Raw genomic sequence first — 15,199 nt, forward strand, 5'->3', positions numbered from 1 at the left:
AATATATATTTACTAATTATTTTTGAAATAAAATTATACCCATTCAAATATTGAGAATTACGTTTTTTTGGATTTAAAATTAGTATTTTAATAATTAAATATATATTTTGATTTTTCAAATAAATAAACAATGGCATTAAGCACCTTATCGTCTACAATTTTAGTTACAATTTGAAAAAGATTTTGATACATATGTCAAATAAATAAACTTACTCGTTTTCAATATAAAAACATAATAAATAGATTTTTATGGTCATAGCCATCGTTATTTTTGTTCTAGAAAAACAACCCCCTTTTTTCCAGGAAATTTCTTACCTTAGTTTTATTTTCTTAATCCTTAAATTGGAAAAAAAATAATAGTAGAAATATTTTAGTCAAACGCGTTTTCCTACTCGTTTAAACATTTCCTCAAATGATTAGAAAAATATCTCTGACTCAAATATTTTACTTTCTTGCATATTATTTCTTTTCTTCCGTATCAATTTATGTGATATTTTCTTTATTATTATTAATCAGTTTTAAAAAATGACATATCTTTTAACTTTTCATTTATTTTCACACAAATATTATAGTACATCATAAATTTTAAAAAATTATCAGTTAACATAAGATATTAAACTTCGTGTCCCAGTTATGCTATATCTCATAAATTGTAAAAAAAAAAAAATTAAAAAAGGAAGGAATATAGTTTATACACCCCCACCCCTCCCTTTAGACCCACTCAATCTTTAACTAATTTATTTTATTTTTTTATATTTTCCCCACTTCTTTCCCTATTGTCATCTCCACGACCTTTCCGTACACAGCACCCCTTCTACATTTAATTACATATATTGCATATAAATTTAAGATTTTTTTAAAAATATATATATATATGGATCGTTTGGCAGTTGATTTGAAGATGAGTTATGCAGATGTTAAACTTTACATAAATATTACTCTATCATGTTTGATAACTGATTAAAAGGTAAGTTATTATTCAATTATAATATTAGAGCTTGGTAGAAAATCTACATAATTATATATATATATTATTTTATTCAGAATAAAAGATGAAATAACTAAACCTCGAGAATCTCTACAATTCTCTCTATATTTTATTACTATAATATATTATTTTTATATTCAAAAAAAGAAACATTTGACTTTTTCTTTAATTCCATATTTTGTGCCAAGTCTTATTTATAGTAGTTGATCTAGACGACCAATTTGACTAGTCTTTTTTTCTTCTTCTTCTAGTAGTCCTTCCCATTATATTCCTTCATCCCACCATTTCCATTTTTCCTCAAACTCCATCTTTCTTATTGTTCTTAGTTTTATATCGAATATCATAATATCAAAATTTTCGTTAAAAAAAGAAGAAGATGAATGATCTTTTCTCAGGATCGTTCTCTCGTTATGGAGAGAACGATCATGATCAAGATTCTCATGGAATTGAAATGGGAGACACCGGTGGTGTCAACCTAGACAAGTTTTTCGAAGACGTAGAAGCTATTAAAGACGAGCTGAAAAACCTCGAAAAAATCTATGCTCAGCTTCAGAGCTCTAATGAAAAGAGTAAGACCCTTCACAACGCGAAAGCTGTGAAGGATCTTAGGTCCAAAATGGATGATGATGTTTCCATGGCCTTGAAAAAGGCCAAGTTTATTAAAGTTCGTTTGGAAGCGTTGGATAGATCCAACGCTTCCAATAGGAGCCTCCCCGAGTGTGGCCCGGGGAGCTCCTCTGATAGGACGAGGACGTCTATTGTGAATGGATTGAGGAAGAAACTTCATGAATCTATGAATCAGTTTAATGAGCTGAGACAAAAGATGGCGTCGGAATATAGAGAAACGGTTCAAAGAAGGTATTATACTGTTACTGGAGAAAATCCTGATGAAGCAGTTCTTGATACACTCATATCTACAGGTAAATTTTACTCCCTTGTCTCATTGTATATTCGAATTCACACGGAAAATTAGATAGTCTAAACCTCGAAAACTAGATGGAGGGAGTACAAATTTAAAGGGCACGATTGTGGTGGGGTGGTAAGTATTCCTCCATCTCAGACAAGAAATTTAGTTAAGGGTATGCAAGATTTAAGTTTTGATCTATTTACTTAGTATTAGTTTTTATATGCACAGTCTAATTCTCCGACAAGAAGATCCTCCATCGTATGTAATTCCATCCTTAATCAGAGGTCTTGAAATCAAACTTAGGGGAATAGAGTCGTCTTTAGTATGGAGTGGTTTACCTCTTGATGTAAATTCGGATTAATCAAGCTCCAAAACGAATATCTGACATCGTTTAGGTCCAAAGAGAAACTCATCCAAATTTCCAAATGACATATCAAACAATACTTATTTCATGTGTCTTAGACCGAATAGGTTGATGGATCGTTCATCGTTACGAGTCATAACAGAACAAACAACTTGTTTTTGTCTCCCACAGGTCAAAGTGAGACATTCTTACAAAAGGCAATACAAGAACAAGGAAGAGGACAAGTGATGGACACAATAATGGAGATTCAAGAAAGGCATGAAGCTGTGAAGGAAATAGAGAGGAATTTGAAAGAACTTCATCAAGTTTTCTTGGACATGGCTGTTTTAGTGGAATCTCAAGGTGAACAACTTGATGATATTGAGAGCCAAGTGAATAGGGCTAATTCATATGTTAGAGGAGGTGCTCAACAATTACAAGTGGCAAGAAAACACCAAAAGAATACAAGAAAATGGACTTGTTTTGCTATTATTCTTTTGCTTATCATCATCTTGATAGTGGTTCTTTCTATTCAGCCATGGAAGAAATGAGATGGTCAAAGGTCATTGGTTTAGTTGTGGATGGACCTCCCCCTTTTTTTCTTTTTTCTTTTTTTAATATTCTATATTTTATAGTTTATTATTCTATATTGTGTATTTTGGGATATATTTTTTATGTGGGGAGAAGTAAGTTGGATGGGGGTCCAAGTGTTATTCTACATTGGATTATTATTATTTTTGTAATTATTGATGTATTTAGAGTATATTCTTTTTGTGTTGTGGCATAGGTATTTGTTTGGTTATTTTCATTTAAGATTAAGTTGTTCTTTTTCTTGTTTATGTTGAGTTTTTTTTCTAAATTGATGTTTCTTGACATTTTGGTTTAATGGTCTAAAGTTCAGTTCTTTCTTGGCTTCTTCACTCCTGTTGTTTTCACTTTCCGTTTTTTGAACTGCTTTGTAATGCTTTTACTTGAGCCAAGGGTAATCGAAAACAACCTCTTCTCCCTCCCAAAGTAGGGGCTATGTTACTCGGACTCTTCAAAAATGTCAGGGCGCGTGTCGGATTCTCCAAAAGTAATCCGACAAGGTGCGGCATCAAAAGTGAAGAGTCCGTGCAACTTAGGGTAGGGGTAAGGTCTGCATACACACTAGCCTCCCTAGACCCCACTTTGTACGATTACACTGGATATGTTAGTAGGTTTAAAGTTTAGTTCTCACAAATCAAACTTTCGACTATTTGTCTAAAATTTTGTTCTAGTTCAAACTTCTGACCTGTACTTTGAAGTTTAGTTCTAATAGTTCATAACTTTTGACCACTAAGCTAAAGTTTAGTTCTAGTAAATTTAAATTTCAGACCACTGGTCTAAACTTAATTGTGTTAATTCAAACTTCACCAATAATCTGAAGTTTGAACTACTAGAAATTTAATAATACAAAGTGAGCAGAAAAATACAAAATGAGCATATGGTAAAGGGAGGAACAAGTAGTAGAATATATGAGCATTTTACAAAGAGTTATCTCTATTGATTCTAGTGATGAGTTGTATTACAATCAAAATACAATATGCATTTTAGAAAATGTATAGGCAATGTAGTAACACAGCTTACCTGCATCAAAGTTACATAAGCTGGAAAAAGCATGTCTCCGTCGAATATAAAACTCTACATATCTCCAAATTGTCGATGCTGCTATGAATCTCGATGATCTTATGAGCCAAGACTAGAGAGTATTTCACTGTTCTCAGAATCACTTGTTTCGACTACTGGTGGAGAAGATACTGGATCTTTCTGCCCAGCTATATTTAGTCGCAATGGCCGTCCTTCAAGATCCTAATTGCATTATAAGAAACTGTGAGAAACAAGAAATATGTCAAATTGTCCTTAAGATACTTCATCACTACGTATCCTTACCACTTCATTCATGGTATCGAGTGCATTGTTCATTGCTTCAGCTGAAGAAAATGTAATAAAACCAAAACCTCGAGATCTTCCCGAGGCCCTGTCATAGATGACTTTTGCACTCAAGAATCCTGGCTGGTCAGCAAAAGCGTCTTTCAGACCTTGAGAAGTGAGGTTCCAGCTAAGATTCGCAACGTATAGTTTGTGAGGGCTATCTACAAAACCTTGATAGGTGCTTCTTATCTTTGCACTCATTACTTCCCTTTCACCTCCTCTTGGAACCTCGGGGAAGTTCACCTTGACTGTACGACCTCCAACTTGCTGTTAAACATTATTTAGATGAGCAATGAATGGCCATTGAGACCAAACTAAACGCTAATTGAGACAGAGGACGTCAGTCCAAGATAGGTAACTAAAACGAAATCTTAATACCATTGCGGTTTCTTATTAGGACAATGACATCAGTTCAAGATTAGGTAACTAACACCAAATCTGAATCATATTGTTAGTGAATGACTATCAAAATTCAACATGCGTTCGGTATTTTCATATTCTGGTATTGCAGATGAATTTAGTGTTTTAATAAGCTGATGTGAAGCATACAAGAAAAGAGAACTTGCTAGTAAATGATGAGAAAACAGCTAAACTTACAGATCCATCAAACAACCGAACTGCCTCCTCTGCTTCTTCAACACTTCCCATTGTAACAAATGCAAATCCACGACTTCTATCTGTAACTCTATCATAAACGATCTACGAATTCATTGAAGAAAAACAACATGAGTCATCCTGTATCTTATAATCCAAAAGAAAAAATATAGGAAATCTCTCAAAATTGAACTTATGTACAAACATGCAAGCGGCTTAGAAATCATGAGCCAGATTTCAACTGCAGCTACACAAAATTAAATCAACCAACTTTAACCACAAAACAACAAATATGAGAAAATATATGTTATTATTACGTTTGCGAGTACAACTATGTGTATCCCATGATTCTTGTCTCTAACTTGTTTTCCATTGTTCGAGGGCTAATGCAGCCAGTGGCAGAGCCAGAATTTATCCAAGGGGACTCCAAAAACACCAAAAGATCACACGTTGGATTTGAACCTATTCCCCAAAGCAATTTTGAACATCCTTTATCACCTACACTAGAACCTTCCATTATAAAATGCACTCAACAACTTATACACAAAAAAAAAAACTCAGTCTTTGCACATTTGCACAGTATAATTTTCCACTATAGGAATGTTGAGTTGCATAAATAGAATTAGTCCAAATTTGTAATTGGACTTTTCTCCCATAACATGTTGATGTCTATATACATATCATAAGGTTTTGTTGCATAAAGATTCAAGAATTGGAAAGGGAAAAAGCAACAACAACAACATACCCAGTGTATTCCCACAAGTGAAGTCTGGGAACGGTAGAATGTATGCAAACCTTAATCCTAACTCCTGAGAGGCAAATTTGTCCGAAAGACCCTTGGCTCGAGTCACACATATCAACAACAACAATAACAACAAACCCGAGCCTAGGAAGGGTAGAATGTAGGCAGACCTTACTCCTAACTCTTGAGAGATAAAATTTTTGTCCAAAAGACCCTTCACTCAAGTAACACATATCAACAACAACAAAATACCCCGTGTAATCCCACAAGTAGTGTTTGGTAGTGTATGCAGACCTTACCCCTAACTCATAGAGATAGAGAGGTTGTTTCCGATAGACACTCAGCTTAAATAAAGCCCACCAAACAATTTCAAAAAAGGGGATACATATACGGAAGCAATAACAACAACAAATTAATGCAATATGGAGAGTGTTATACAACAAACAACATATCAATGCATTTACAAAAACACCACCATAACATACATTCATTACATAACATTCGAAAAAACGACAGTAACAACAACAAAATAATGCGATAACCAAAGCAAAGCAACAAAAAAACAGACCTCAACATTAGCAACTTTACCAGCTTCAGCAAAGATTTCCGACAATTGAGAAGGTGTCATCGAAAATGGCAAATTACCCACATACAATCTACCATCTTCAATCGATTTAGGCTCATCAACACCCCCATTTCCTTCTTTCTCCACACTCTCACCTCCCTCATTCTCTTCATCTTCTTCAATTTCCTCTTCCGCTGACAATTCAGCTTCCTCATCTAATCCAACAACCTCAGCTTCATCAGACACAGCAGAAGTAGAAAAATGGGTTGAAATTCGATTGAAAGAAGCTAAAAGAGAAGAAATGGGGAAATGGGGTTTCGATTTTATGGGTTTTATGGAGTTATTAATCTTGAAATTGAAATGGGTATTGGTAATACTTGAAGAAATGTGCTCTACTACTGAGAATTTAGGCTTTTGAGTGAAGAAATGAAGTGAAGAAGAAGAAGAAGAAGAAAAAGCTGACATTTTTTCTTCTTCCAAATTTTTCTGCCAAAGAAGAAAGTTCAGTGAAGAAATGAGAGAAGATAAAAGATGAGGTTTTGATAAGACAGACTTATGGGGTCCATTTGCGTGTTCGATATTCGTATTGAAATCTCGACTAATTTTATATCGGTAAGTTCATACGTTCGAACTCAAATAGACGAAAGAAATCATATTTATCCCATAGTAACTCTTATCGGTGAACTTGAATCTCAGTAATTACTGTCTTCAATCATTTTTACTCCATTTTAAATTTTGCATGTTAATTAATGTATAGAAGGTGGTGAAGGTAAAATAGGAAAAAGTTAATTGTTTTTCTTTGATACGTTAAAAGTGAATGAGAAAGTACTTAATGACGATTAAGTAATTAATGTGGAGCATGAAAGACATTATTTGGTATTATCGATTTGGTTGTAAACTATTCTATGCAAATAAATGTTTACCCTATGATGTTATATTGTACGATATACAATATATTAATTGTTTTGGTTGTATTGTGAAATTCATCGTTACACAATTAAAGAGAGATAGGCTAACATGATTTGTTATCATTTTACCAGACGCAATCGATGTTGACATATCTCATGTCTAAAGTTGGTTGAAAAAGGTGATTTTTAAGTTTAATATATGAATTGTTTTGGTTGTACATTGTGAAATTCATCGTTACATAACAAAAGAGACAATTTAATATGATTCGTTATTATTTCACCAAATGCAATTTGAAGTTGGCTTATTCCATGTCTGAAGGTGGTTTGAAAACGACGATAAAGGTTGTGATAGAATGGTAAGCTTTACACCCCCCCCCCCCCCAAACAATGTAGGATTTCGGTCCAAATCTAAATTCAGTCGGGTCTCGGGTCTCGGGTCTCAATACATGTATCAGAAAGGGGGTGGGAGACAAAACAAGAAAAAGATTAATGTTCTTCAAAATGCATAATGAGAAGGTAACTATAGATTACATGACAGTTGCAAACACATCACAATCTACACTCCCAATATACAAAATACCAGTCTGAAAACACACCAATTTGCATGGATCAAGTTCCATCATACATCATTGTATTTTTCACAAACCAAAATCACAAAACAGTAATCCAAACACACTGCAACATCAGAGACCCCGATTGACAGGGTCATCATCGTCATCATCTTATCAAAAACAAGTTTATTTATCCTACAAAGAGCTGAAAATAAAGTAGCATTAAGGCTTTAGTGCCTCTTACCATCCACGTTGCTTGATAGCAATAGAACGATAGAGGCACCGCGTTAATGCTAAGCCAAGGATGAACTGCCCATGATAGCCAAGGATGATCCGACAATTGTCAGCAACCAAATGTGTATGCATTAGGTTGTAGCACGGATGAGGTGAGGCTCAACTCGTGACACCTGACCTCGTTCTCAAGCCAAGGCTATCAAACTTTGAGGTTGCAACAGCTATCTGCTGTGCCAACCCACTTACCAGACATGAAAATACTGTGTCCAGTATTCATCATGTCCGGTATTGCCTGGACCGGAGGCCTCAGGTTTTGGAACAGAAGAGGATCAAGATTGCCACTAGTGTACATGTTAGTGACCCCTGATGAATCGAAGAACCTACTTCCAGATGTTTCTTTTGGTGAGCTCAAATTGCTGCTATCAGACTGCAGCACTTCAGAATTCTGGGATCCAGTGGGGTAAAAGTTTTGAACATCGCCTGTCTTGAACATATCGGTGGTTTTTCCACCCTTCATAGTTCCACTCATATTCCTTGTGTTCAAGAAGCGACCACCACAGCCCCTAGGTCGGCGCAAAGCATGGAGATGGCGAGAGAGGTGCAAGTACGGCTGCAAGCATTAAGCAGTGCAAAACTCAGTAACAACAGGGTGAACAGAGGACATGCTTTTGAAGAAAAGCATAAAGATCAACTAAAATATCATGCTGATATGTAGATATCCACTGTCCATGATCATAGAAATAAAACTTTACCTTGCGTGGTTTAAGAGCTTTTTTCTCCATTTCCTTAGCCCGGGTCTTTCGACGCCTTAGTATCCCATGATACTGCTTGGCATTTACGAATATCGGACCTTCATCAGAAGCCAAATTCAATGGTAGCATAATGCGGCCCTGCAAAAATTGTGAAGTGAAATTATATGAATATTAGAGCCTCGAAATCATTCAATTTGAAGATGTAGAGTAAGACTAAATTTCACTACAAATTCCAACTATATTGCCAAGGTACATGATAAATGTCTTTTTATCAGAAGACATGTGTTTCCTGTTACTGCATATATTCCAGTGTTCTGCATTAATCCGAAATATTTCTGTTTCCACCTTTCCTTTGTTATTCCATAATTGTAGCTAATATTTGAAACCGCTACTACTGAAAGACGATCCTCTGAATTAATCCAGGAAAGTAAGTTCAATGATCAATCTGTTGATACGGTACCCTTCTGATGTTCTAAACAACTGTGAAAACTTTCCTCTAGAGATATTTGTCCTTTCACCACTTCTTCATTTATACTTGATGCAACGAGCGAAGATTCTTGGTCTCTTCTCCGTCACTCCTATGCTAATTAGTATAAGAATGCCTTCATTTAGAAGATACCTTAAGGCGATCCGCTAATGGTAATCAGCGAATAATTAGAGGATCTCACCCATAGTTCCAAAGTATTAGTAACATCCTTTTGGTTTCACAATTTGGGAGCAAATTCAATTCAATGGGCGATATATGTAATTCCAATAATCTTTCTTTGCATCATTCTTTTAATTGTTTTGACGCCAGTACTTCGTCAAACGCTGTTCTACCCCAACTAAACTAGGTACCAAGCAGACTACTCTTTACTTCAACGAAAGGTATGTTTCCTTAGTTGTTGTTGTTATTTTAATGACCGAGAAATCCATTTGGGGCCAACTCTTAGGACCATGGCAACTACAGCCTTTGAACCTCCAAAATTGGATAGTAAGCATCAGTTAAGTGGAGCTACTTCTTCCTCATTTTCATCTATTTAATTGTTTATAAGGAGGTCTCCTCAGCCAAAAAACTACTTAGGTGAAAAATTGGAGCCGTGTTTCCTCAAGGCTCTCAGGTTATATAATGTCCACAGAGGTGGCTTCTTCTAGACATGACGCACGCTATAACATCTCTGCTTGTGAGGAAAAACTTAAATATACCAATCAATTGATCCAACTAACTTGCAAAATCAACAGGCATAAATCAAGGTTTCTTCAACTTTCTCTCGTCTTTTCCAACTAAAAAAATTCCAATCTTCGTTTTGATGAAGGAGAAAGAATGGTTTTTGGAAACTTTTCCAAATCAACCACATTAAAAATCCAACTCAGCTCACATATGATGTGCTAAAACAAAATTTACGCAATATTATCAATGATGGAAACATGAAAATATAAGCTGTCATAAAGTTGATATTGGTTGTCATTACATGTTTGAAAAGATTTAGAAAACTTTATAAAGCTGAAGTTTGTTACTTTAGTAAGTTATGCAACAAAACAGTAGATACGTCTACAGTAATGCTGTTACTTCGCTTTTTGGAATATGTAACTAATTCCAGAGAAAGCATAAATTACCAAACCCACATAACTCCGGTGATTGGAAAGTGATGCTATCAGAAAGAAGTAGTACCGAAAGTTGAGGAGCATAAGCTGAAAATAACCCAATGCATTGCTCTCCATAAGGATATTTTGCAGAAATCTGCACCATTTAAAAGCACATCACATAAACAGAATGAACAAGCACATATATTGAGATTTATTGAAGACAAATGGAACTTTCGTGATGAAAAAGATTACCAGGGACTGACCAAAACCTAGCTCAAAGTGACCTCGGTAGTCCATATTAGCTGCGCGAACAGAGGTAGCAGCCTGAATGTTTGAAAGTTTTTGCCCGTTTGCTGAAGATTTGCAATCACCTGAAGGAGATACTACATAAATGTCAACATGTCTTTTGTAAAACGGGCTGTAGAAGAACCCAAATGTTAAACATTTCAACAGAACGTGATTTCCATTAACAAGAACTAGAGAAGAGAAGATGTATGGAGTATGATGTTAAACTAAAGGAAAAAGGAGAAAACAAAATGGCACAATAGCTGAGATTCTCTAACTCGGGAGATAAGATGGAGTAAAAGGAGAAGCATTAATAAAATCCCTTGCTAACTAGTAAATTGCTTATGATATTCCATAATTGTCAGCATCATCAATACATAAATGAGATAATATCTCAGATGCTCAACTATCAAGGAGAAGCAGAAGAAGGATAATAGTTCTATCTCTAAGGAAGAATATCGGAAGGAAATCAAGATAGATAATTCCAAGCCCGTTAGAGAGGCATGATTATGCCACATTTTTCAAGAACCTTGTTGGAAGTTTGGAGCAATAGATTTGTCCAACTTCCAAACTAGATATTATTTTTGGTCTTGGACTTGTAAGCTAAGTTGCATGGACTCTTCACTTTCGATGCTGCACCCGTGTCAAATTCTCCAAAAAATACTAATCTTTTGGAGAAATCGACGCGCACCAGCTGGCATTTTTGAAGAGTCCGAGCAAAGCTTGTAAGTACTTTACAAGACTCCTAACATTTCTCTTTTTAAGGTGGTCAAAAAAATATATCAGTACATCAAATCTAGCTTGACTATGGAAAGATTTTACTCAACCTACCAAAGTTTTTAACTTAATGTTATTTTCATAATGTTTGGAAAAGCACTACCAGTTTTCGTTCTTTCTTGAAAAAAGCTGAATTTACATTGAATTCTGAGAAGCACCGATTGTGGTTTTCATGCAATGTAGTTAAGATTTTGCTACAAGAACTTCACCAACAACAAGTAAATTAAAAGAAGATTTTTTTACGAGAACAATTCTAATCTAACATAGGTCCAAGAACTTGGTTTTTTTACGAGAACAATTCTAATCTAACATTGGTCCAAGAACTTGGTCTTTTTCATGAAAGGAGCAAGCATATTGGCACTAAATATCATTTTCTTGGACAATGCATATTTAAGAAAGAATCAGATATCAAAATTTGAGAGGCCACCAAGCCATTGAAATTGATGATCTTAGAAATCACTAATGTCTTTTGGTGTGACTTATCAAGTTTAAGAGGGGCATTGAATTTGTAAACTATATTCATCCCAAATGCATATATTTTAAGGATAGTAACCTATATAGACTACCACCAAGGCCTATCCCATCGAAAAGTAAGACAACACTCGACCACCTACTAACCTTCTACCCTTATTCGCGACATCCACACCCTTCTATCTAAGGTCATGTCCTATGAATTTCCAAAAGAATGAATAAGAAAGTACCAGAGGAAATAGTGAACTCTGTTGCATTCCCCTTAGGCTGCTGCTCCACAGATGCAGATTTCAATTGTCCAAAAGGCTCAGCAAAAGCCACAGATTGAGACATAAAACCACTACTCCACCAAGGAGCAGTGCACAATGTTGCAACAGATTGATTCTGGACAACCCCCTCATTTCCTTTGGAAAATACAGTAGTATGCATGGTTATAAAAGAGCAATTCACACCTTTTTTCTTGAAAATCTGAAGGAATTAAGTTCCTGCAGCTCAATCAATTGAAGCAAACAATATTTCATAAGTTTCCATTGAAAACAATGCCTCAAGATCTAATATAAGAGAGGTTCTAAAACTTAATCCAAAATTTTCAAGAATCATATCCAAAAATAACCAAAAAAGAAGAACTTCAAAAAAATTGCAATAGTAAAATAAAAATATTTTCTTGATAACTATGATGCCTAGGCCAACTTGTGGACATCTCAACTAGTTCCAACGGTATCTATTACCTCCTATCAAGCACAAGTATTAGGTAATAACAAAGACGGAACTGGGCATTTGAGTTTATGGATTCTAGATTCTTGAAAAGAAAGTTATTAATTTTTTGATAAATTATTTATACGACCCACTAAGGCTTGAACAGATAAAAAGAAATCACCTAGCGTTTTTGCCTATGCTACAATTTGAACTTGAAATCTCATAATTCTCAACTACTTCATTAACTACTAAGCTACACCCTCTAGATGCTAGGAGAAACAAAAAAAGATCTTGAAAACAAATTCTATCTTTTTATCTTTTTATTCATTATTTTATGGAAAGAAAAGCTAAAAAGGGAAAATTTACAGAAACTACATAAAAAACATCAATCATTGAACAAATATTCTAATAGATATAAGCTAAACTACAAGATAACCAGACAAAAACCACAAATATGGCAGTTGTCAAAGAACATAACAATACACAAACACCATAAAAGTAAAAATCAAAATATATAACCAACCTTGAGTTCTATAATACCAAGAATAGTTCAAAGAAGAAAATAAAGAGAGAAAGAACAAACTTTTACAAATTACAACAGCCATAATAGAAAAAAAAAGTGAATATTCTTGACAAAAACAAAGCAGAATTCAAATTTGTTGGTGTGCAGGTAACAGATATCCCGTAAAATTAATCAATATACTCACAAACTATCCCGCACACCATCATAATAAAAGAAACACTCACTAATTCTACACGATACCTACTACCTCCCACTAACACCATTAGGAAAAAATCACCTAATATTTTTGTATATGCTAAAATTTAAACCCGAAAACCAAAACCACTTTATTGACCACTAAACTACAGCCTTGACTAACTAAGAAGAAGAACAAAATTTTGATAACAAGTTTTAATCTTTTCTTCATTATACTAAAAGAAAAGCTTAAAAAAATAAGGAAATTTTCAAGAAATCACCAAACTCTGAGCAAAACAGCAAATAAAAATAAACAAAACACTATTTGAACAAGAAAGATCAAATCTTTACAACACCCATGATAGAAAAAAGAGAAAAATAAGTGAATATTTGGAAGTAGAGTGTTGTACCTAGCGAAGTAATAGTTGTACGTTGAAGAAGAAAAATTTAAGCTTTGTGTGATTGTACGGTCAATTATAGAAACCCCATTTAGTTAGTAGCCATGTCAGTACAATTTCAAGCTTGAGAGAAAGGAGAGAGAGAGAGAGAGAGAGAGAGAGGGCAACAGGATGATTTACAAGTGGAAAAAAAATTGGAATTACTTGGCAATGACCAATGAAATATAGCCTTCATGGAAGGACTTTGTTTTATGTGCTTTATTAGTTTTTTTTTTCTTCTTTAATCACTCCCCACTCTTGCTCGACCGGTGGTCAGGGGTTATAACGCACTCTTAACACAATAAATTTACTTTAAAGTTGACTTATTTGTTGATGATCGTTGGAATGTGTACAGGATAACATAAGGGTAATCTGACTAGAAAGTCATATAAAACTTGATTGAAAAACAAGTGTTTATTGAAGAAGTCCTGATAAGGATTCTCTGGAATTAGCATAAGCAAGGGATGAGAGAGTCCTTACGAGGGCTCTTTTTTTATTTAACAGGTTTATTTTCTTTGTTACGAGGTGTGTGGGTACTTGTTGTTCAGGGGTGTCAACTGAGTAATTCAAGGTTGTGGCGGGAGATTTGTATACCTTCAATACTTAATTAAAATCTCAGGTTTGAATTCTAAAAATAAAATCGTTTTAAAAATAATGTGTTTTACGCTTTAATATTAGTCTCTCGGTGTGAAAAATTATATTAACATAAGCATTGGTCTTGTGTTCAATAATACACATTTGAAAAATTGAATTAATCGAGCCTTAAAATGGATATCAAAAAATTCGGGGTAGGAAACAACGAAAAAAAACTCTCCCACCACTACCCCTATCCACACACCCCACCCCCCAAAAAAATACTTGATATGTTATTCTTAGTAATATTAATTTCAAGATTAATTTATGCACATTTAATACTTTTTGTATTACGGTGTAATAATAATTAAAAAATCACCTGATATTTTTTGTTAGCTCTAATGAAATTTAAATTTTCATCAATTATTATATTTCAATTTACTTCATTAACGATTAGACCACACAATTTTTTTGGCCTAACATGAAATAAACATTGAAAATTTGGAGCACTTACTACTCCCCTTCTACTCATTCTCAACTAAAAAAAAAGTGGTGTATTTATGTAATAAAAATATTCTATCATATGCTTTTAACACTTGTACCTTAGTCTAACACATTCAAATCCTTTTGACTTTACTAACTTTAATTCTTTTTTTAAAAAAAAAATTAAGAAAAAAGGAAAACCACATAAGTGGATAGTACTTGATATTTGTTAGTGGATTGTAAGAGGATAACCATAAAATCTCTTAACTTTTTATAACATAAAAAATAATCTCAACTTTTTATGACATAAAAAATTATTCTTCAACTGTTTAGAAAGCCAAGTGGAACATTTTTTAGGGTGGGGGTGACTAGTTATTTTTTAATTATTATTATACAAATACAAAGCTTTCCAACTATAGCAAGTGGCTACTATTATTAGTATGATTTATTCTTTTTAAGAAGATAGAGTACATAAATTAATTTGGGTAATTGAGGGTGGGAGGGGACCTATACCTATAAGTACTTATAATTTATATCACCAAAGATTCTAATCGAGCGATAAGCATATCATCATCTTTAATTTAATGTATCGGATTTGAGTTTTAAAATGATGGTACATTTAATAATAAAGAGAGTTTTACTTGTCGTAGTTGAATATTTCAGTACAAATTAAATTA

At 34.1% G+C, this 15,199-nt stretch overlaps 3 protein-coding genes across 3 annotated transcripts; 1 reads left to right on the forward strand and 2 right to left on the reverse strand.

The window, feature by feature from the left end:
- Positions 1-1,115: 1,115 nt before the first annotated feature.
- On the forward strand, positions 1,116-3,022 carry LOC125876417 (syntaxin-121-like). The gene is made up of 2 exons (XM_049557603.1): positions 1,116-1,908; positions 2,431-3,022. Exons 1-2 carry the CDS (start codon positions 1,365-1,367, stop codon positions 2,787-2,789), a joined length of 903 nt encoding a protein of 300 aa, XP_049413560.1. The 5' UTR covers positions 1,116-1,364; the 3' UTR covers positions 2,790-3,022.
- Positions 3,023-3,707: 685 nt separating this feature from the next.
- On the reverse strand, positions 3,708-6,591 carry LOC125876375 (33 kDa ribonucleoprotein, chloroplastic-like). The gene is made up of 4 exons (XM_049557561.1): positions 6,096-6,591; positions 4,789-4,890; positions 4,150-4,458; positions 3,708-4,068 (listed from the first exon to the last, which is right to left on the reverse strand). The coding sequence occupies exons 1-4, from the start codon at positions 6,555-6,557 to the stop codon at positions 3,946-3,948; spliced, it is 996 nt and encodes a 331-aa protein (XP_049413518.1). The 5' UTR covers positions 6,558-6,591; the 3' UTR covers positions 3,708-3,945.
- Positions 6,592-7,605: 1,014 nt separating this feature from the next.
- Positions 7,606-13,653, reverse strand: LOC125876406 (nuclear transcription factor Y subunit A-10-like). The gene is made up of 6 exons (XM_049557595.1): positions 13,440-13,653; positions 11,867-12,121; positions 10,356-10,474; positions 10,189-10,257; positions 8,538-8,675; positions 7,606-8,395 (listed from the first exon to the last, which is right to left on the reverse strand). The coding sequence occupies exons 2-6, from the start codon at positions 12,063-12,065 to the stop codon at positions 7,985-7,987; spliced, it is 936 nt and encodes a 311-aa protein (XP_049413552.1). The 5' UTR covers positions 12,066-12,121; positions 13,440-13,653; the 3' UTR covers positions 7,606-7,984.
- Between the last annotated feature and the right edge of the window lie 1,546 nt (positions 13,654-15,199).

This window comes from Solanum stenotomum, chromosome 1 (assembly GCF_019186545.1).
Source record: "Solanum stenotomum isolate F172 chromosome 1, ASM1918654v1, whole genome shotgun sequence".
Classification (NCBI taxonomy): domain Eukaryota; kingdom Viridiplantae; phylum Streptophyta; class Magnoliopsida; order Solanales; family Solanaceae; genus Solanum; species Solanum stenotomum.

What these genes read in the sequence shown, in the direction of transcription:
- LOC125876417 (XM_049557603.1), top strand. Translation starts at nt 1,365, where the DNA reads ATGAATGATCTTTTCTCAGGATCGTTCTCTCGTTATGGAGAGAACGAT. An exon ending in TGATACACTCATATCTACAG is followed by an intron (nt 1,909 to 2,430) that starts GTAAATTTTACT and finishes TGTCTCCCACAG; the next exon opens with GTCAAAGTGAGACATTCTTA.
- LOC125876375 (XM_049557561.1), bottom strand. Translation starts at nt 6,557, where the DNA reads ATGTCAGCTTTTTCTTCTTCTTCTTCTTCTTCACTTCATTTCTTCACT. An exon ending in TTCGGTTGTTTGATGGATCT is followed by an intron (nt 4,459 to 4,788) that starts GTAAGTTTAGCT and finishes AATGTTTAACAG; the next exon opens with CAAGTTGGAGGTCGTACAGT. An exon ending in TCGATACCATGAATGAAGTG is followed by an intron (nt 4,069 to 4,149) that starts GTAAGGATACGT and finishes TAATGCAATTAG; the next exon opens with GATCTTGAAGGACGGCCATT.
- LOC125876406 (XM_049557595.1), bottom strand. Translation starts at nt 12,065, where the DNA reads ATGCATACTACTGTATTTTCCAAAGGAAATGAGGGGGTTGTCCAGAAT. An exon ending in AGAGTTCACTATTTCCTCTG is followed by an intron (nt 10,475 to 11,866) that starts GTACTTTCTTAT and finishes TATCTCCTTCAG; the next exon opens with GTGATTGCAAATCTTCAGCA. An exon ending in CTTATGCTCCTCAACTTTCG is followed by an intron (nt 8,676 to 10,188) that starts GTACTACTTCTT and finishes CAATTTTTGCAG; the next exon opens with GGCCGCATTATGCTACCATT.